Source organism: Centruroides sculpturatus, unplaced genomic scaffold (assembly GCF_000671375.1).
Source record: "Centruroides sculpturatus isolate CEXI.00-Female unplaced genomic scaffold, Cexi_2.0 scaffold153, whole genome shotgun sequence".
In the NCBI taxonomy this organism is placed as follows: domain Eukaryota; kingdom Metazoa; phylum Arthropoda; class Arachnida; order Scorpiones; family Buthidae; genus Centruroides; species Centruroides sculpturatus.
In genome coordinates this window covers 454409-476017 of record NW_019384491.1, presented here as the reverse complement: position 1 = coordinate 476017, position 21609 = coordinate 454409, and the positions used below count along the sequence as shown (strand labels likewise).

Below are 21609 nucleotides of genomic sequence, written 5' to 3'. Positions count from 1 at the left end.
AAAAAAAATGTTTTTTTTCACAGTTATTGTTCTTTATCCATACTAGTACTATGCTATAGATTTTACACAAGAGTGAGCAGGGTTGTGAGAATATAAAACACTAGCATCCCTTGTCACGGCCTTGCCCGCTCTTATGTACATATAGAAAGAACTTCGAAAATTTGAACAAATTGTTCATTAATTATAATTGTTCATTGATTACTTGTGGACAATCCACATGGTATGTGGAAACCCATTGTAATTTTGAAACTCCGAATAAAATTATTATTATGTTGCATGATTTTCTGCAATCTTTCAATGAGTTCTCTTTTCAAAGTTGAGTTTATATTCGATCGGGCTAATATCTGGTCAGGAGTGCTACCTTGACCGATGGAAATTGGAGGTTACGTTTTGCTGTGCTCCCGTTTTTGCGAAGTTATCGGTGGATTTTTTCGGTCTTTAGTGCGTGAATTATACATCGCTGGACTTGGGAAGACGTGCTGCTCACACTAGTATCACTGTTTTTTGCATATTCTGGCTTTCCGCGGAAATACGGACATCGAAACCCTGTGGACTTCCAGACCTACTTTCCGCATTTCTAGTGTAAGTGGACCGCTTTTATAATTTTAACGCGAAGTGTCTCTCCTGCCGTCATTTATTAATTACGCTATTACGACCGACTAAGACCCTGCTTTCGTCAGTCAAATTTGGTTGAACTTGTAAAAACTTTATACAGGACTAGGAAGTTTTTATTTCTGCATTTTTTCATTTCAAACAAAGGGCATTGTCTGGTCCACGTGCTCGTTGCTTGCCTCGAGGCAGTCAGAACATTCCAGGAAGCTCCTTTGTTCAGTGTCGCTCGCTGCTATATACAAGATTTTGTCACCACATTTCCTTTGCTTGGAGGCAAACAGGTGGCTGTCACTCAGAGAACCTTCTTGCTATTGCTAGTAGCTTTTAAAGGGTTGTTTTTATTGCAACATTTAGCAACCCGTTATTTGTTTATTAATTTTTAATTTATTGAAGGTGCATAGTCTATTAGTATGAATGTGCATATTTATTGCAAAAATCTACACAATGTTATTTGAAAATCGAATATTCGAAACAATATATATTTTTTATCTATAATGCAATAAATCCATGAAAAAATGCAACATAGTGAATATTTTAAGTCTATATATTATACTTATTATCCCGATGTATAGTGTTCAATGTGATTTTCAACACTATTATTTAAAGCAGTACGACATTAACGAAGGACAAAAGGATAGAAGAGCGACAATGGAAAGTATAGGTCTACAATAAGAAACATTATTTAAAGGTCGCTTACAAAAGTCATGTTGAATGCTATCAAATATCTGTAATTCTATTTTAAAATATAAAATAAACTTTAAGATCAAAATCTCATCTCAAGGTTGATATACACGTATAACACGTTTGTTAAGAATTCCCTTATGATATTGACTAAGATTTAGAAATGTGATTGTCTAAGTGTAGTTGCTTGGCAATTTATTCTATTTTAAAATGCATAAAAATACATTTTACTGTTTCTATCCTTGTCTACTTTGAATTATGTTTATTAATAGGACTTAACACGCTGGTATCGTTTTCGTATAGCTAATAGGAGAAAACTTAGTCAGGAAAAATAAAAAATTATAAATTTTCTATCATTTTTCTTGACAATTCTGAAATCTTATATTCCAAAATCGCGATTTCTATGCTTAAATTTAGAAAAATTATAAATCATATTCACGTTTTTCTCATAAAAAAAAACTGCTATTGTAAAAAATCATTATCATTAATCTTCAATAACCTTCGAGTGGATGAAAACCCTGAACACTGGTAATTTTTCGGGAGTTCGTACCTAACCGACTAGCTGCAACATGGAGTTTTCTAACTTTCCTCGCGTGTCTAACACCTAAATAGAAGCCAGTTTCTCATAGAAAGTACTCCCGACAGGCAGATTTAGGCAGATCGCAGTTTAGTATTTTCCAATTAAATAACGAATATTAACGTTTGGCAATTATTAAGAACAGATAAATTTGTTTGTTTCAAATATTAAATTAACGGCGAAGAATGGAAGAACGTTTTTATTAATAACATACAACCACATTAAGAAATCAAAATATGTAAATTTAACAACTAAGATATTCACACTATTTCACACATTCATTCACTAAATATTACTCGACTATGATTGATTTATAAATATCAGATTAAAAAATAATGTTTTTTTTGCACAAAATATTTTTAAGTAACGAGATTCACTAATATCATTTTCGTGACAAAAGGCAATTTCATGACAATTTAATTCTATTCCACAGGTATCCATTGGAAAAGGCTGAAGGAGAGCCCATAATACCTCTGATAAACTTAGGAGGAGTGTTTATAGATAAAAATAACTTAGTGAGAGACTTCAAAGCAGTAAGACTCGTATATCAATTAGATATTGGTACGAAATTGAAGAATCTAATTTCGTCCAGATGGGAAAATGAAGTTTTAGCAAAGTTATCGGATTTGAAATTTAAATATATCAAATTTTCTTATTTCGTCGGAGGCACTTTTGACAATGAAGCAAATAAAAACAGTCAGCACTCTTGGTACCTGATTATAATACTCGGTGCTGTTATGGTATGTTTTTCGGCATTGTCTTCGTGTTCTAGAGGTGTCGCTAGCAAACCTTTACTGGGTGTCGCAGCTTGTCTTTCGGCATTTATATCTACAGCTTCTGCCTTTGGATTATTATTGCATTGTGGAATGGAGTACGTCGATATAAATATGGCTATTCCGTTTCTTATGTTAGGTAAGTATATGTATTTTGAATAAGTACAGTGAAGTTTAATAGCGTATATGATATTATACTAAATTTGTATCGATAACAGGGCCTTCAATCAGTAGAAAAAGTAAAATGTTATTTATAAATTCTTATTTTTCTAAACTGAGTTACTTATTACTCATTGCTATGCGATCCTGTAAGGCTAAACTGCGTCAGACATTAGTTAAATATTGAATAAATTCAACCTGTAGAAAAAAGTTTTCGAACAACAAAAACGTTGCGAAAATTATTGATCTGAGGAATTTTTTTATTTGTTAAGAAAGAATCCCAGAGTTATTAAAATTCTGAAGTTTATTTCTAATGCCAAGAGCCTTTGTTATTCAAAATATCACACTGGGAAAACAATTATTAGTATAACGAAATAAAATCCCGACAACTTAGTCTGGGAAAATTTTCGCGCAAATTTCTATCTCTAGAAACAGTTTTCCAACGTAGTAAAAAAGAATGAAATAGAAATTCTTGTATATTTACTTGGGTCACTTTAGCGTTTATAACAGCTTCAATGCGTAATGGCCCTATTTTCTCAAGTTTATGTTATCGTTACTTTCCTTTCAACTCTGTAACGAAGCAATTTTCAAATCTTCCTTTGTTGTATGTCGTTTTTCATTCATTAAAATTTCCAGTTTAATAACAGATTTATATGTTATTGAAATCTGTTCGGTGGCCGAGGTATAGATTTGACGTTAATTTTTTCAAATATTTTTTTCTTTTTTTTTACATATTTCGTACGATGAAAACTTGCATTATCATCCTGGAAAAACCTTCCTCATTCCCAAATTGATTTTTCACCATAGGAATCACTAAGAGAGAAGCCTGGTGTTTCCCCGGCAAAAAATAAGTAAAAACATTCAGATTAGTGAATTATTTAGTATGTCTAACAGTTCTATTATATCATATTATATTATTTCATTTTATATAATTACATACGTTATTTTTCGTATGGGTTTTTCCCACCAAATTACCAATGTAATCTATATATATAAAAATGAATGTATGTCTGTCTGTCTGTCTGTTCGTCCTTAATGCATTATCACACCGTTTATCCCATTGCTATGAAGCTTTGGGAAGTTCTTTAATACACTCCCGCGAAGGTTTCTGACATAGTGCATTTATCCTACGATAGTTGGCGCGCGTTTATACTGTGTATTCTATCGATTTCAAATTGTGAAGACCATTTCCCCCTCCAAAAAATATCTCTATATATGCATTTGTGAACTGTTATTTACGATATTTGTAATAATTTTTGTTTAATCACTTTATTTCAAGTATTTTTTGCTAATTATGTATTCGCTCGAACTTTGTTAAAACCTTAAGTGTATCCCGAACAACAACCGAAGTTGTAGGAGGAAATTCGCCTATTTTACCGATCTAGGGATCACCCCTTTTCCAAATTTTAATATCGACTCAAAATAATTTAAAAACACATATTACAATAAAACTGTTTATTATCCAACTATCAGAAATTTCACAACGTGCCAAGGAAGAAAAGAAGGAGCAATTAAATAATTAAAATTGTAAAGGATTAAAAATATGTATATAAAAATAGGGAATATCGCACTTCTGACAATCGCTGCGAGTGTGTGGGCTAAATTTAAAGAATCCGTGCTTCTCGCATGTACAACTGTATGTGGCCGGCTCACGCGTCGGAAATTCTTCTGATTTATTCGTGTACGCACCAGACGGAAAAACAAAAAATATCGTGTATCTACAAGCACTCCAATAAATAAATAGAATTGAAACGACACTTTGAAATGTTTTCCCGATGAAAATGAATAATAATAATAATGTAATAATAATAATAATAAGTTAAAATAAAAATGATAAAATGTAAATTGAATTTTATTATAACGAGTTTGCTTGAATTTCGTTTCTTCTGAGATCGCAGCAATGCGCGACAGGTAAGCTAGTACGTTATAAAAATTCTTGAAATTGTGTACAGTAGAAAAAGAAAATTTTGAAAATGTCTTAAATTGGTCACTCGGTATGATAAATTTTTACGTAAAGTAATGTTTGTAGTTATATAAATGAATAAATACTATGATAAATATTATGGTCAGATACAATGAAAGTAGAGATTAGACATGGAAATTGTTAGAGAAGGAAGACCAGATTAACTATGTATCAACTTCCAATGTGTATCTCGAGTCACTTTATTACAATTCAACAATTGTATGCTGGCATGCAATTCGATATCAAAACCTCCAACTGAATTCTTTTTTATGCAAAAGACATTGCTTTCGAAAATTTTCGTTTTCTCTGACCAATACAAATTATCCAGTAAAGCTTCTACGTCCAACACAGAGTTTGCTTTTATCACAAAAATATGCTCTTCGCAATCATTAATGGGCCACTTTTTGGTAATGCCTTGGTCATTCCATTTGTTTTTTCACGTGTTGTTTTGCGGTCAATGGTTTTGTTTTAGCTTTGCAAAGCGATTTTGTAAGCAAATGAATCATAAGGCACAAACTCGGTTCTTTCCTGTTGTTTTCGGTCTGTCAGCTTTTCAATGTTTATACACTTCCAGATATCTTATATTTCTTTGTTTAATTTACTTGTTAGTATTGAAACGGCAAAATTAAGCTTTTGAGTAACTTTCTGTTTTCTCTTTCGGAATCAAAGTCACATCCTCACTATTTTTAGCAGGACCCGTTTTAAATCGATGTAAAAGAAACGATAATGGAAATTACATGCACGCAATATTTTCAGTCGACTAATCCGCATAAACCAACGATTATAGACAAAACTAACCGATCGAAAAACATTTTACACACTGATTTGGATGTTTCTTTTTTAAATTCCTAATCATTTTTTAACTGCAATATTCTGCTAATAATCCAGATTGAAAGAAGCTCGTAGAAGGAAATGATTTCGAACTTGAAGTAAACACGAACGACCTGTTGCTAATATCTGTGTATTTTGAACGATCTTTTTCAGCGTACAAAAATATCCTTTTACATGAGCCTAGAAAATCTACACTTGAAAATAGTTTTTACTGTATGAGTTAATACGTTTCCTTCCACAAATGATTAATTACATTTCATTTTGGCTTGAATCAAAGGTTTACGTTCGTGTTGTAATATACTCGAAAAATCATTCTCTTTCAATACCGACTTATAAGAAGTTAATTTTAACATTTTATAATTTTTTAAAAAGTTTCTAAGATTTAAACGATACTTTTTTAATAAACCAGAAAAAAAAACATTTTTTAATAAGCTATACAGTAGACCTTCTATAACACTGTAGATAATTCCATGTTATATGAATTCCATGTTGTACGAGTCACTTAGATTTTAAAAATACGTGTGCCGGGCTGTGAACGGCTCACGCACGTATTTGTAAAATCTAAGTGACTCGTACAACATGGAATTCATATAAAACGGAATTATCTAGTGTTATAGGGTCTATTGTATTACCTCCAGATGCATTTCGCCTTGATCAAAACAAGGCCTTATAGTACATCATCTAAATTGAAATTAATCTTTGAAAGTTGTTAAGACAACCTATGTCATATTATAAGAAAAATTCCTCAAGAATCATGTTTAAAGACATATTTTCCTACTACTACTCACGGCGATAGGAAAGTATCTTTATCACGATGCCATCTAATATTTGATACAATTTACGAAAAAAAGACTTCCATTGCCATAGCATCGGATTATACTATGCTGATAACCAAAATCGTTCAAAAGAACAAAATTCGAGCAGAGTTCTGCTTGTTTTTATATAAATGAAAGTTGATTAAGCTTATTTTTGCATATTCAACTCTATCACTTAAATACTTTTAAACTGCGGATTTATATTTATTAGTGTTTAGAAATGATATTAAACTCGTTTGTTATTAATGTAAAACTGTAACGACACTAAACAGACTATTTCTACAGGTATCGGCATCGACGACTCTTTTGTACTTTTATCTGCTTGGAGACGTACAGACAGCAACGACGAAGTGAAGAAAAGAATGAGCGATTCTTACTCCGAGGCTGCAGTTTCCGTTTCTGTCACTTCTATAACCAATATTCTTGCCTTTTGTACAAGCCTTATCACTCCTTATACGGTTGTACGGATATTTGGTACATATTGTGCAGTGTCGTTAGTCTTCGATTACATCTATCAAATATTTTTCTTCGGTGGGATTATGGCTCTGGAAGGTTACAGAGGAAAACGAAATCTTCATCCGTTATTTCTATTTCCACTTAAACCAATTATTTCAGGTAACAAAATGCGGAAAATAAACGAAAATAATCACTTTTTTTCTTTTCATACATTTTTACAAAGACGTTTTACGTTTTTCAGATGAAAACGAAAGAAGTTCACAAGAATTATACATCATGGTATTCTTGCGAGATGTTGCAGGGAAATATTTACAAAAACTGTACATTAAGATATTATTAGCTGTACTATATACTTGCTATTTAGCGGGGGGAATTTATTGCTTGAAATACATTAAACAGGGACTAGATTACAAAAAAATATTTCCGAATACCTCATACGCTGTTCCTTTCATACTTGATTCTTATGAATATTTCACACTTCACCCGCACAGAATACAAATTGTTATTAACCAGACTTTAGATTATTCCGATGTACAAACTCAAAAAGATGTCGAAAGCCTTGTAAATACTTTCGAAACTGCTCCGTTTATCAGTGGCTATCTTACAACAGAATGCTGGCTGAGAGAATATCTATCTTTTAGCGAAAGTGCACTTTCTAAATTGGCCTTCAAAGGATATAACTTGAACAATCCCTATGAGTTTTTGGATGGATTGAAAAATGTGTTTTTAAATGTAAGAAGTTTCCGCAGATTTCGAAACGACGTCGTTTTTAATACTGATGGGGGTCGGATTTTAGCGTCCAGATTTTATATTCTTATCTATAATGTAAAAAACGCCAGTGCAGAAACGACAATGATGGAAATAGTTCGTAAAATAGCGGATAATAGTAAATTTAAAGTACAGCAATACTTCGATTTACGCTACCCCGACTTACGCGAACCCGTAGTTACGCGATTTTCAAATCTCGTCGATTCGTCTTTTGTTTGAGCGCCACGCATCTCTCGATTATTCACTCCCCCCACAGTATTAAGCTTACACGTTCGGACGTACCGCGCGGAATCGACACATAGCTACAATTTATTTTGTGTTATTTATTTCTGTGTTTGTTATATCTAAGGAGACTTCAGAGACTCTATGTGGTGATTTTTTCTAACCGTGAACGAATCAAAAGACAAGATAAAATTAACGAGAACATTTATTACCTTAAATACATTCGACTTTACACAAATTGCAAAATTATACCTCGACTTACGCGAATTCGACTTACGCGGTTAATCGCTCGGTCCCACCTATCGCGTAAGTTGGGGTATTACTGTATACGTACATGACCCATGGTTCGTTTATTATGACCAATACTTAAATGTGACAACAACTTGCATTCAGACAGTATGCCTTTCCGCATTATTGATATCCCTAGTACTTGTCTTATTCATACCAAATTTCACATGCACTATATCTGTCATGTTAACTGTAGTCTCCATAGAGGTGTGTATAGTTGGATACATGTCTCTGTGAAACGTTAATGTTGACACTATTTCCATGATCATTCCAGTTATGAGTGCGGGGTTTTGTGTAGATTATTCCGCTCACATCACGTACGCTTACATAAGTAGCGAAGAAAGCGATCCTGCGGGTAAGATGAAATACGCATTATACGCTGCGGGTTATCCAATAATTCAAGGATGTGCTTCGACAATTCTTGGGGTATCGGTTCTGTATTTCGGTAATAGTTACTTGTTGGTTATATTTTTCAAAATTTTGCTTCTAACAATGACATTTTCTGCATTCCACGGGTTAATTTTGTTGCCAGTAATTCTTAGCACTGGAGATTCTATAGCGCTTTCTTGGAAGAATAAAACGAATAGAAAAACTTCCGTATAATAAAGCATAAAGACAATGATTTGAGAAATAATAATGACCAACGAGACGTTGAATGATCTTTTATTGAAAAATAATGAATACTTATTCTGTCACATTTATAGTTTTCTTAGATAGTAGGATAATTGCTCTGATTTCAAGCATCTTCGTGAACTTTTTATGAAGTTATATTTATGATACAGGAAATTGTTTATTAACATGTTTTCATGTATGACGTCAATAGTTTTACATTGTTTTTGTAAATTTGTTCCCATGTTTATATGAACAACGTAATCCCAACGTTATGTGTATAATCCTATTATTGTATAATTCCAACGTTAATGTGTTTTTTCAGATCTCTTGATTCAGAGTATTGTCTCTGGTCCATTGCCTCTGTCAAAAAATTTATGACACTTTGTCTTTCCATGTCAATTTCTGTCTTTCTCATTTTCTATTTTGCATCACTTCCTGCTTTTTAATCCTCTTTCTAACGCAGTCCTTACTTCTCTCCACGTGTCCGAACCATCTTAATCTATTTAATAAATATAAAATGTAAAAATACAGAGCATTCACAAAGAAAAACCTTTGTCTTTGCTTTTTTCATTTCCGTCGTTGCACATTATCAGTATTCCACTAAAATTACTAAAAAGTACAGAGACGATCTTCCTTTGTAGGCTGCATCTTCTGCAATAAAACATGCAAAAATGGTAAAACGTTCTCTGTTGTTTCGCCACAATCATAATAAACACATAATAAGCACATCTTAATATACTTTCCATTAGGTCCCATATTGAGTGTTCCTCTTATGTAATCGTTCCTTATTCTGTGCTGATTCGTCATATCACTAATTCCTATTTCTATTGTTTCCATCTTCTTGGTTTCCTGTAACTGTCCACATCTTGGCACTGTACATCATTGCAGGTCCTACCACGGTTTGTAAAATTTTTTTATTATTTTGCACTTTATATTCTTTTCATACAGCATGCCATTTATCTCTCTCCATTCTAGCCGTCTTTTTTGACTCTATGCGGCATATTCGCACTCATTCCATCGCCACTTGCTATATATGATGCAAGATACTTAAATTTAAAAATCTATAATTAACTTCTCATCCTTGAGTTGGTTCTAAATCTTCACCAGATGTCATGTATACTGACTCTGTTCTATCTTCAGGTTTTTCTCTCCCAGCACTTTTCTCCATTTTTCCAGCGTCTTTTCGCGCGGTGCAATGTCGTCCGCGAACAGCATGCTCAACGGTGTCTTGCTCTTCACATCTTCCATCAATTCATCTATCACCAAATCAAACATCAACGGGCTGAGGGATGAATTCTGTTGTAGTTCATCTCATAGTAAATCCTTCCGCCATAACACACTACTCTTTACGAGATTCATTATTGCTTCATACATTTCCTTTGCAAATGTTACACTATTCTTTGGTATTTTTTGTACTCATACATCTTTATATCTCCTGTCTAAGCACCATGTTGTACGCTTTCTGCAGGTCTATGAATATTATATGTAATCCTGCCTGAGTAAATTTCAAATTGTTTGTCAAAAAGAGCACCTTACGACTTTTTGAACTTAGTTTAATTCCTTTTATTTGACGACTATGTACTGTACCTTGGAAATACTTATATATGTTGTATGTAATTGATTGACATCAGTATGTTTAGTTATTATTTTTTTGCAAGTGCTAGAGCGTTAATGGCGTTAATTTTATAATAAATCCTATGCTATCTATTGTGTTGTTTAATTCACTAACTGTAAGTCCCATATCGTATATTATGTAGTACATATAGATTTGATCTTACCATTTTTATAAGTATGTAATTTGTCAGATTACAAAGTACTCCTTTTCAAAAAAGTTCCGGTGGAAGTATTCTATAGTCTGACAAATTCGATCATCCGACACCGCCTTGCAAAACGTTTGTCGGATTACCGCGGGTCTACTGTACTACAATTTTCTTTTTACGTCATTAAATATTACACCTGAAGTACACACATACTTCCATCAGTAACAATATATTCTTTGGCATATCCGACAGCTAGTTTTGTTAAACTTTTCTCTCCTGCTTAGTACTTTTGGCATTTCTTCTAATAAATCTTTTACTGTTAAATCAGTCAACATTCGCAACTAGCCCCGAAAAAAGCATAACTGTTACTTCAGTCACGTACGAAAAGAAGTAGATTAAGTGCTGTCCATAAATTACATAATATATTTTTAGAGAAATTTTGATCTCTCTCTTCCTGACAACACTTCCTAGCAAATCTGCAATTCCTTCCCATTTATGACAATACTTTTCTGCATCCCGAATCTTTTACGAGAAAAATCATTTACTAGACAGTTGCGTCTAGTGACGAAAACCAAATCGGATTTCAAATATAATTATTAAGTTTATGATTTGGAATTAAGTTCGAAATGTAACACAGATGAAAATCATTTCGGAAATGCGTAACCCCTAAAAATAAGGCGATACAGTATTTAAAGTTAAAATAGCCCAAGTGAATACGAAACGTGTGTGTGAGGGGGTCGAGGGGGAGATATCAAAACGAAAAAATAACGATTACAGGTATACCTCAACTTACGTCGTTTCGAGTTACGTCGTTCCCGATTATACGTCGTTTGTCAAAAAAGTATACGGAAAAATAAAAATCAAGTTTAAGTCATTTTATTCGACTTTACGTCCGTCCTCCACAAATATTGAAGTCGTAATATCACTAGAAAAGCGTTTAAAGCACATAAAATCATATTAAAATATATACATTTACAAGTATGTACTGTATTTACAGTACAGTACATGCATTCGTAAATTTAGATTACTTTTTTCTGTACTCTATTAAAAACTAAAATTTATTTGTTTGTAAGCTTAAAATAGATTCTTATTAACCATATATTATTAAAAATGCATTAATAAATAAAATACAGAACTGGGAATAGTAATTTATCGTTTAGCCTAGTGACAAGTAGATTGGAGACAAGTAAATTCGACTTACGTCGTTTTTCGACTTAAGTCGTTTTCCTGGAACCAATTACCGACGTAAGGCGAGGTATACCTGTATATGTGATATCGTTATCGTCTCCATGCCTTCTGGACTGCCGAGTTGTAACAGTCAGCATCATGTGGGAGCGGTTCAGTCAGAGATCGATGCCTCGTTTACAAACAACACAACCCGTTCATTAGACAATTAACTTACAAATAGTTCTATAGTGACGAAGAATTTAAGTCGTTGCATAATTCGGCGCGTAGTCTGCAAAGAAGAAGTGGAAAGTCCAGCGACGAGGGTGTTTTCCTATCGCTGATCAGATGTTGCATTCCAAGTTCTGTTCTCATACAGGAAACGATGTCCGGTGAATGAAGATCAAACTGTCCGAAGTTTCTCTCAACGAAGGTCTATAACTTTCGGAGGATACATCGGCAAAGGACGAAGATGGAACCTTGCGGGAAGCACCCCAACGAGGAACAGTGACGGCCCTAGCCAGATTTTCAGGTGGTGCGAGATCTCATTGTGGAGCCCCTTGTAGAGACTAAACTGATAATGTACAGTTTTCACATTATTAATAACTCAGACCTCCGAAAGAGTAGTATAGTAATACTATGGATGAGAAACGATAACGACAGTAAATGGAGAATTAACTTGACCCTTGTTAATTCAGACGTATCGCAAGCTGTTACGTTTCTCCCTTCCTCGATGGAATCTCTTAATTTTAGATTATAGAGATATAGCACACATTTCAGGATCATCTATATCTATATCTATATACTATATAAAGAGACAACGTATTTTTCGTTTGTGACCAGGCTGGTATACACGGTAAGGAAATCCTCAAAAGATGTGCTTAACAGACGAAAAAAACTCGGATATAACTGGCTGGATCGAACATAGTAATTTACAAAACTTATTAAAATACCTCCCAACGTATAAAGAATTATTTTTATTTAAAAATGGACAGATAGAAAAAAAATCGCGGTTAATCCTCAAAGGATTTCCTTACCGTGTATACCAGCCTGAAAACTACTGAACCAATCATTACCAAATTTTAACTGTAGCATTTTTATGATCCCCGGAATGTTTACCACTAATCAAACCTACAGATTTTTTATGAATTAAATAAAACTGCAACTGATTTTTGTCTGTCTATTTCTCTCTCTCTTCACTAGATGGCGACACAAAAATTAGTACTTTCTGTCTATAAGAAAAGTCGATTATTGAAGTTTACTATTATATTAAATTATAATTAGTTAATTAGCAAAATCTTCGAGGAAATAAAAAAGTAACGTCATCATGCTATATGGCAGTATGTGTACTTATGGCAGGTTTTCGAATCATTACGCGTTAATATCTGCGGGTAATTGTCATGGGCGTAGCCAGAGTTTTGTTATGGGGGGGGCCTAGTGGAGGCCAACCTGACACAAAATTGAATTATTTCAAATTATTGTTCATTATTGGGCACCGAGCAAGCCGTTCACCTTTTTTTAGTATTCAAAACTTTTATTTTAGCTTTAGGTTTTTCCTGGGGAGGGCACCAGGTTCCCTGGGAGGGGCCGTGCCCACCCAGGCTCCCCCCTCGCTACGCCCATGGTAATTGTACAAAATATTCGAAATAGTAATTGGATTTATCTCAAGTGAATATTTTTGAGATTGATTGATAAATAACGCCGAGGGCTGCGGGAGCACGAATAGGAAGAAAATGTTTTAAAGCTGTTATTGTTTATAATTGTAGGCAAGAATCTACAGCAGAGCGGTCTCAAAGACTGGAAGAGAAACGAATTCATTCGGCTCAGAATCGAATGCGTATAGCAAGGAATTTTTTAGGTTTTGAATCAGCTTTTGATTATCATCCTGAAAATGACTATTTGGATATGAAAGAGGTAAAATGATCAAAATATGTGATCATTGTTTTGCCAAAAAATAGTATGATGAAACTCATAGACTTTGCTGTGTTGAGGGGAAAATTGTTCTTGAACAACTTGAAGAACCTCCTGATTTCATTAAAAATTTAATTTTAGGAACAGATCCTCTTTCTATACATTTCTTAAACAATTCTATACAGTACAACACTCTATTTCAAATCACATCACTTGGAGCCAAAGAAATAAGACAAGGGAATTTCATGCGTACATTTAAAATCCAGGGACAAGTTTATCATTTGATTGGCAGTTTACTTCCTAATCCAGAAGACACTCCTATATTTTTAAAGATCTATTTCATGTCTGAATCTGAGCAGATATTAGCCCGATCGAATATAAACTCAACTTTGAAAAGAGAACTCATTGAAAGATTGCAGAAAATCATGCAAGATAATAATAATCTTATTCGGAGTTTCAAAATTACAATGGGTTTCCACATACCATGTGGATTGTCCACAAGTAATCAATGAACAATTATATTTAATAAACAATTAGTTCACATTTTCGAAGTTCTATATGTATATAAGAGCGGGCAAGGCCGTCACAAGGGATGCTAGTGTTTTATATTCTCACAACCCTGCTCACTCTTGTGTAAAATCTATAGCATAGTACTAGTATGGATGAGGAACAATTACAGTGAAAAAAGAACAATATTTCTTTCACAAGGCAATATTCATAACAATATTTATTTAAACTGCTATGGCACAGACAACGCTCACATCACGCAAAGACAAATTTACATCGTAAATTAATTTAAAATTGAAACAAATTAAGGAAAGAAATAAAATAAAAAGCCTATATTGCCATCTTCCTCGCTTTTGCGCTTGCAAATGTTGTTATTAATTCAGAATAATTTTATTCCTAGGCAATAGTATTTTTGATAGATAAAATTGCTAGATATGACAGTCTATCCCGACACATGGTTAAACGTAAATAAGTTTTAATTTACTGAGAATTCGTTCTCCTTTAGCGACAGTTACAGGTATGGTCAGCAAAATTCGAAGTGCTGTCCACACATTCGGGAATATATCCTACCAATCATTTTGTTTAAGAAGTTAAAGAACTTTTATTGGTTCTGATGATTCGAGCGCTTTCAACAATGGATTCGGGTGTGCCTCAACCAATTCGCAATCATATATGTCACATTTTTCTCCATCGGTTAAACTTATTTCTAAATTTGCACAGGCTTTTTCTAATTTTGACTTTTCATGAATTGTTTTGATGTTGTATAAATAGGACCATGTATCATTAAATTTGGATAGTTGTGTAAATCGAGTGACCAACGCATTCTCAATTGTATCGATCATAGGGTAAAAGCCGTTTATTTTAAACAATTCTTCAGGATCTGTTGGTGTCTCATCTACGACCTCGTATTTAAATAATCTTTTCTTTTTTTGGGATAGAACTGACCTAAAAATAAGATCGATAATGAGTTTTGGAACTCAAAAGCGCATTTATCGTTAATACAAATCAGTCAGCATTCGATCTTCATTCGTTCTTGATAAAGGTCATTAAAGATGACCGAAAACGTTTGAAATTGTTAATAAATATGGCTGCAGTTTATAAAGTATTTGAGTAGTATATCCTTGTTGACTCTGAAGTTTTCTATTTTTTTAAACGTAACCAAAATGTCCTTCCTTCGCAATTATTCAGTCTCAAGTAGCCCCTAGTCGCCTACTCGTAATCTGGAGCGCTCTTCTCTTCACGTCTTACTCCCACGGAGATCCCGTCCAGACTACCTCGTTTTTTTTTTTTTTTTTTTTTTGTCTTATCGACCCTCGGGCATTAACTCTCCCATTGTCTTATGTTCTTGGGATTGGTGGTCCCACCCAAAGGAAAAAAAGGAGATGAAAAGAAAGTTCTGGAAAGACAGCGAACAAAAGGAATAAGAAAGTAAATGTATAAATATTGGTTTCTTTAATCTTGGAATTTATTTTGGCGGGTAGGGTTAAGTAGTAAGAGGTGATTGGGTTTTATTTTCTTCGCAGACGATCTATCGTTGCATTTTCGGTGCCTTCATTATGACGGTGCCCAGTGCGGTCGCACCGTTCGCACCGCCCTAGGGCCGCCCCTGACGAGGAACGTAGCTTCGTGGAATGCCATGGCAAAGAACCAAGTGTCCCTGTGGCCTAGACCAAAATATCTTTTCGTCTCGCAAATCGCCCCTTTTCGGTCTCTGATTGGTCTTTCTCCGTTACCAGGTGAAATTGGACCAGATCGGTTCCCGAGAAAGACGTTTGTTTATGAATACAATTCGACACCGTCTTTCGTTCGATGTTGAACGAACCACGTACCTTAACTAACATTTCCTTTTTTGTTAGTCTTGTCTCATAAAAATTTTAATTTACTAATTTTTCTATTTTTTTCGCGTGACTTTAATATTAAAATAAGTTTATTTTTTTTTCGTTTTCCTTTTATATTTTCATAGTTTTTTAAGGGGTGAGGCCTCGCATTTGTGACTGTATCGGGCTTCATCAAGCACTAAATTCATATATTAAAAAAATAAATTANTTAATTTACTAATTTTTCTATTTTTTTCGCGTGACTTTAATATTAAAATAAGTTTATTTTTTTTTCGTTTTCCTTTATAATTTAATTTCCTTAATTTTATTTTAATTAATCGCGAAGATCAAGATTCGTCTTTGTTTCGATTTTTGGTTAAAAAAATGTTCTTCATCTCAGATATGTGAACGTGGCACCTCTGCTATCGAGAGGCACAGCAAGTTCAACAGTGGCTGATAGCGATCGAACGTCCAACAACTTCCTTTTCAATTTGCATTCAACATGGCGACCCGCACTTTTTTTTATTTGTCCGCGGTTCAAAAGCATAATTTCACTTTCTGATGTTATGTTGGCGAGAAAATCGATTAAAAATAGTTTAACCGTTCATATTGTAATCAAACATAACGAATTTCATTTGTAATTTTCAGCAAAAGCTTGGAAAGTGGGGGAATGATGCTAATTGAGGAACATGGTAAAAGGGGGAATAATGGTAATTGAGTAACATGGTAAAGGGAACGATATTGAATGAGGAACATGAGTTGGATGTTGCTAAGTGAGGAACATGGATGGAGGGAATGTTTCCTAGTGAGGAATATAGCAAAAGGGGGCATTAGTGAAGAACATAATAAAAAAGGGAGTGCTGAAAAGTGAGGAACATGCTGAATGAGAGAAATATACAAACTAAGGATCGGTTTAAATGCATCGAGTAATCATTTCGGGATGGTTATTTATTGTTACCTAAAAAATAAGACATGTATTAAAAGTAGTGCGGCATCAGAGATTCCTAAGCTTAGTATATTTTCATCTTTATACATTTTATTGTCAGCAATTGTTAATGTTGGGGCATTTTTAGGTAATATTTTCGAAAAATAAGAATAAATGTTTCCTCTGTAAATCAGAATAATATGTCAGCTGATAACGATAATGAAAAACACTATATTTTCACATTTTGTAAATAAATAGCTTGATTTTATAAACGATTTTGCAAGATATTTTACAACTATTTTTATATACGCATATAATTAATGAACCTAATTTAAATTTAAAATACAATTGAAAATATTATGTATAACTTGCTATGATTTGTCACGTAAATACTATTATAAAGTTATATTATAATGTGTTATTTTCTCCAATAAATATTGAAAATATATAAGTAAAAATTAATATTTAAATATAGAAAAATATGTTTTAAACAATATTAAATTAGAAGTATTACAGTGGTCAAACTAAACCATACAGGATATTTATCACGTTCTAACATTTAAATGTATTACTGTTGTTATAATGTAATTTGTTTTTATTATTAATTGATAACACTCAGTCGAAAGTATTTAGTACAATATTCTAGCTTAAGTTTACAAATTTATTTTAGTGTTAATGCGTGTAAAATTTTATCAAAGACAGTTAACATTGAAAAAAGTTCAACGAGTTGCATAACTTTCCCGACATAAAGAGTTAAAATTGCATGCGGCGCCATATTTTGTAAAAGGAGCACGGTCGTTATCACTTTGACTCCATTGTATATGTAAAACGAAGTCACGAACCACCATTTTTATAAAGCCTTTTGATTCCTCGTCACAATAAATAAAAAATGGCAATGTTTAATCAAAATCGATCGATCAACTTCTGAGATTGAACGCAATATTTCAAGCTACATAGAAGAGGCTTCGTTTAACCTTCTAAAAGTTATTTCAAATAGAAAAAAATCTCGATTAGAATTTCGGTTTTTCTATTAACTTAAAAGAAAACCTTCATTTTAGTTTTATAACTGAAGGAAGTTTATTTTAAAATTGTTTTCGTATTAAGTATTGTAATTTCTTAATTTTTGACCTTCGATTGTATCTTTTGAATGGAATTCTTCATTTTTATGTGAATTTTCATTTTATTGTTCTGTGCCATTTAAATAATAGATATAAGTAGAAGGAAAAATACTTTAAAATACAAAACAGAAAATAATATATATTTAAAAATGAACGTTTCTGATAAAACATCGAAGAATCGTAAATCTCTGGGTTTAAATTCAAATCTGGGATTTTATTCAAATATTTTACAACAGCTCTATAAACTTTCAACGGATTTTAATGTATTTAACGTAGTTAAATACTTTTAATAAATTCGTTTGAGCTGCTCTAACTAAATCTAATTTAATGAATAATTTGAGCTGCTCTAACTAACTAGAACTTAAACTGTCGACATCTACGGAATATTCTCATTAAGTAAAGGTCACAACATAATTTAATGTTATGATATAACTTAATTATATAGATATAGTAAATTATCACCTTTTATAAATACATATTTGTAATTTTATAACTTCTAGAATGACATTTTTAGATTATCCATGCTTTATTTTCAAACAAGTAGGCTACTGTTAGAGCTTGCAGTTTTAATCTTCCTGTCACTGCCCATAGAAAACGGCATTACAATTAATTTAAATAATAGTTAAAATTACAAACTGGCAATAGACTCTTCTCATCGTTGATTATATTAATCAGATTAATTTTAATATATGGACATTTTTAATGCTTGAGAAACCAGTGTAAATGCTGTAGTGTCAGCTATCCGAGTAACATAAAGTATGAAGTAAAAATAATGAAAAACGAACGAATTAAGAATGAATTATTCAAAATTATCAAGATTTTTTATATTTTAATTGACTATTTGATATCTTGTTATTGATTCTTTTATTTTACGAAGAAGTTTAAGAGTTGAAACTTATGGCATTTCGCCAATTGCGTTTTTTTGTATATCAGAATTAAAATAATTTTTAAAATTACATTTGTTACGTCATCTGCCGAAAGTTGTTTTACATTAATGTCACGTATAGGCAACGCGTTTAAATAAAAGTTTGCGCAGACGTGGGTTATCAGTAAACATCATAAGTTTAACTCAACAGACAGTAGCCCGAAACATTTTTTTTCACACGAATACTCTCTTATAAAGTGTAAGTATGCTTAATTTTAAATATTTTAATATTATATGATTTTTATAATATTTTTTAGACTTTATTTGTGGAAAATTTTTATCCGAAATATTTCTTTATTTATTAGTTAAATTTCAGTAAAATATTGCATTCTGTATATAAAATTAATAGAGAAATGGTATAGTGGGACGGATACCGGGCTTACCGCTTTGGAGGAACCGAAATCGAATTCGGCTGGTAGAAAAGCTCCAGAAATTTTTCTTATATGTTCTGTCAGTCATCACCCGGCAGCCTCCATTGTCGTCCCGTCTTAACCCACGATGGGTACGATTAAAAAGCCTATAGAGTAGAAAGACTCAAAAATGAAAAACATAATTGATTATAATAATAAACTATATAATTTTTTCAAATTCTTAAAAGTTTAAAAAAGCAATTAATCCAAAAATATTGATTCCAGGTGGCCATGGCATGCGATTATATCAGACGAGCGGTTTCTTATGCTTTTTCTCGTGTTGGATATCACATCGGATGTCATCCGCTGGCGTACACCATAGTACCTTTTCTGATATCTTTAATACTTTCGACTGGATTTAAAGAATTGGAATTAGTCAAAAGTATAGAATATCTCTTTATCCCAATCCACGCCAGATCCAGAACGGAGAGAAATGTTGTCGAATCGCTGTTTCCATCAGATTTTTCAAAAGATTACGACTTTTTAAGAACTTCTAGATTCGGAAGATATGCAGCTGTTATTGCCACTGCCAAATACAACGATTCTATGCTGGACGAATCGGCAATGGATGATTTATTTGAAATGGATAAGACAATTAGAAATATTAGTTTTATCTGGAGGAACACAACAATCAGTTATGAAAGAATTTGCGCCAAGACAATATACGACGAATGCCTTAGAAACTATGCTTTGTCTTTAAGGGGAAAAGTGAAAAGCATTAAATTAGGAGAATACAAAATCAAGTAAGGCTTTTTATATAAAATTTTGCAGAAGCTTTTTATTTACAAGTTATTAAACCTGCAAAATATTATTTTAGTAAATATCAAATATTTAATTATAAAACAAATTGGAAATATATCAGTGTATTAATTTTGTAATGTTTATAGTGTATGTGTTAATTAGTGTAAATTTAGTATAAATTCAATACAATTTAACCTTACTTTGAAGTGTCGTTTGAAGTGGTACAGGGAACAATTCTGCCAAAAAGCAGTTTTCCTGTAGTTAGCATTCATAGAAATTTTCTTATAGCCAATTAATTAAATTATTTCCAATAGCCAGTTATATGATTACAGTACAGTAGAGTTACGATACTTCGTGTTGATCGGAAACGAAACAACCTCGAACTATCGAAAACTCGAAGTGTACGGAATATATAGACTATACATAATGCAAATCAGTAATAAGTAAATTGCGTTAAATAATATCATGTTTATATTATTGACTTGAAATACATGATACGGGAAAAGAGGCAACCGTACCTAGAAGTATCTAATAACCTATCATTTCACAACGCAATACATTGAAAGACGATGTTAGATCTTTCGGTGTGCTTACAATTACAGTGTCGGTGTCTCATCATATACTTAATATTGTACAGGTACTCAACCAGAACGCGTAAAAATTACTCAAATACGTAGTTTTTACGCGTTCTGGTTGAGTGTGTGTACATTCACTTACAAACTAGAACAGTAATTTCGAACTATCGTATCTAGTTTGAAGGCGATAAACATTTCTTATTGTTAATTAGGTCTAGACTGTACTTAGAGATGGATGTTGGACAACTTCTCTATCGTGTGAATATGAATACGTTCTAGAATTTACATTACACAACAGGGATGTTCTTCGAGAAATTTTACACGCTTGACTGTTATTTCTTCACTTTTCACTTCAAATTTGTTTTGTTATGCAATTGCGACCATGTCACAGTAAATACTTAATTAATCATTCTTAATTGTTCTCGTACCGACAATAATATTGTTTTAACATTTAATTAATTGTTTTAAAAGAGTGTAAACTGTACGTGAAAATTTCCCTTATTAATAACACGGGTTTAATGAACAATTAATATATGTGAGGCGCTAACGCCTACAGTCGCCACGAGAGGGTCTCATGTGGATGACGTCAGCGCTTCGACACATCACCGCGCTTTTTCGACCTGCCACGAGGCAGTCCTGGGCCCTTAGTCTCGAGTTTTTCGTGTTGTACTCGAACTGACGTCATCGAACTCACTCGTGTTACTATGACTCACATAATCGGTAGTCTCGAGTTAGACCCTTCGAGTGAACTCGAAGGGTCTAACTCGAGCGAGCGGAAGTAGGTCATATTCACTTGTTTACGTTTGTCGATAAGCATGATGGGATTATTTACAATGCATCTGGGTTTGCGACTATAATGATTCGACCAATCAACTTAACTGTAACAAGTTGTAAACAAATCAACGCGAATTAGTTTACACGTGCTACAGTTAAAAGTTGTCTTGTGGCAATATAGTACGCAGAAACAAAATGAAAACCTCGAATGTTTTATTTTAAAAA

At 33.0% G+C, this 21609-nt stretch overlaps 1 protein-coding gene across 1 annotated transcript in view; it reads left to right on the top strand.

The window, feature by feature from the left end:
- The first annotated feature begins 217 nt into the window (after positions 1-217).
- Positions 218-21609, top strand: part of LOC111621790 (patched domain-containing protein 3-like) — a 35309-nt gene continuing 13917 nt past the window's right edge. Inside the window, exons 1-7 of the mRNA XM_023364040.1 lie at positions 218-237; positions 2304-2782; positions 6697-7026; positions 7109-7651; positions 8420-8582; positions 13448-13595; positions 19520-20037. Of these exons, the coding sequence (XP_023219808.1) occupies positions 218-237; positions 2304-2782; positions 6697-7026; positions 7109-7651; positions 8420-8582; positions 13448-13595; positions 19520-20037 (2201 nt within the window). The remainder of the gene's footprint in view (positions 238-2303; positions 2783-6696; positions 7027-7108; positions 7652-8419; positions 8583-13447; positions 13596-19519; positions 20038-21609) is intronic.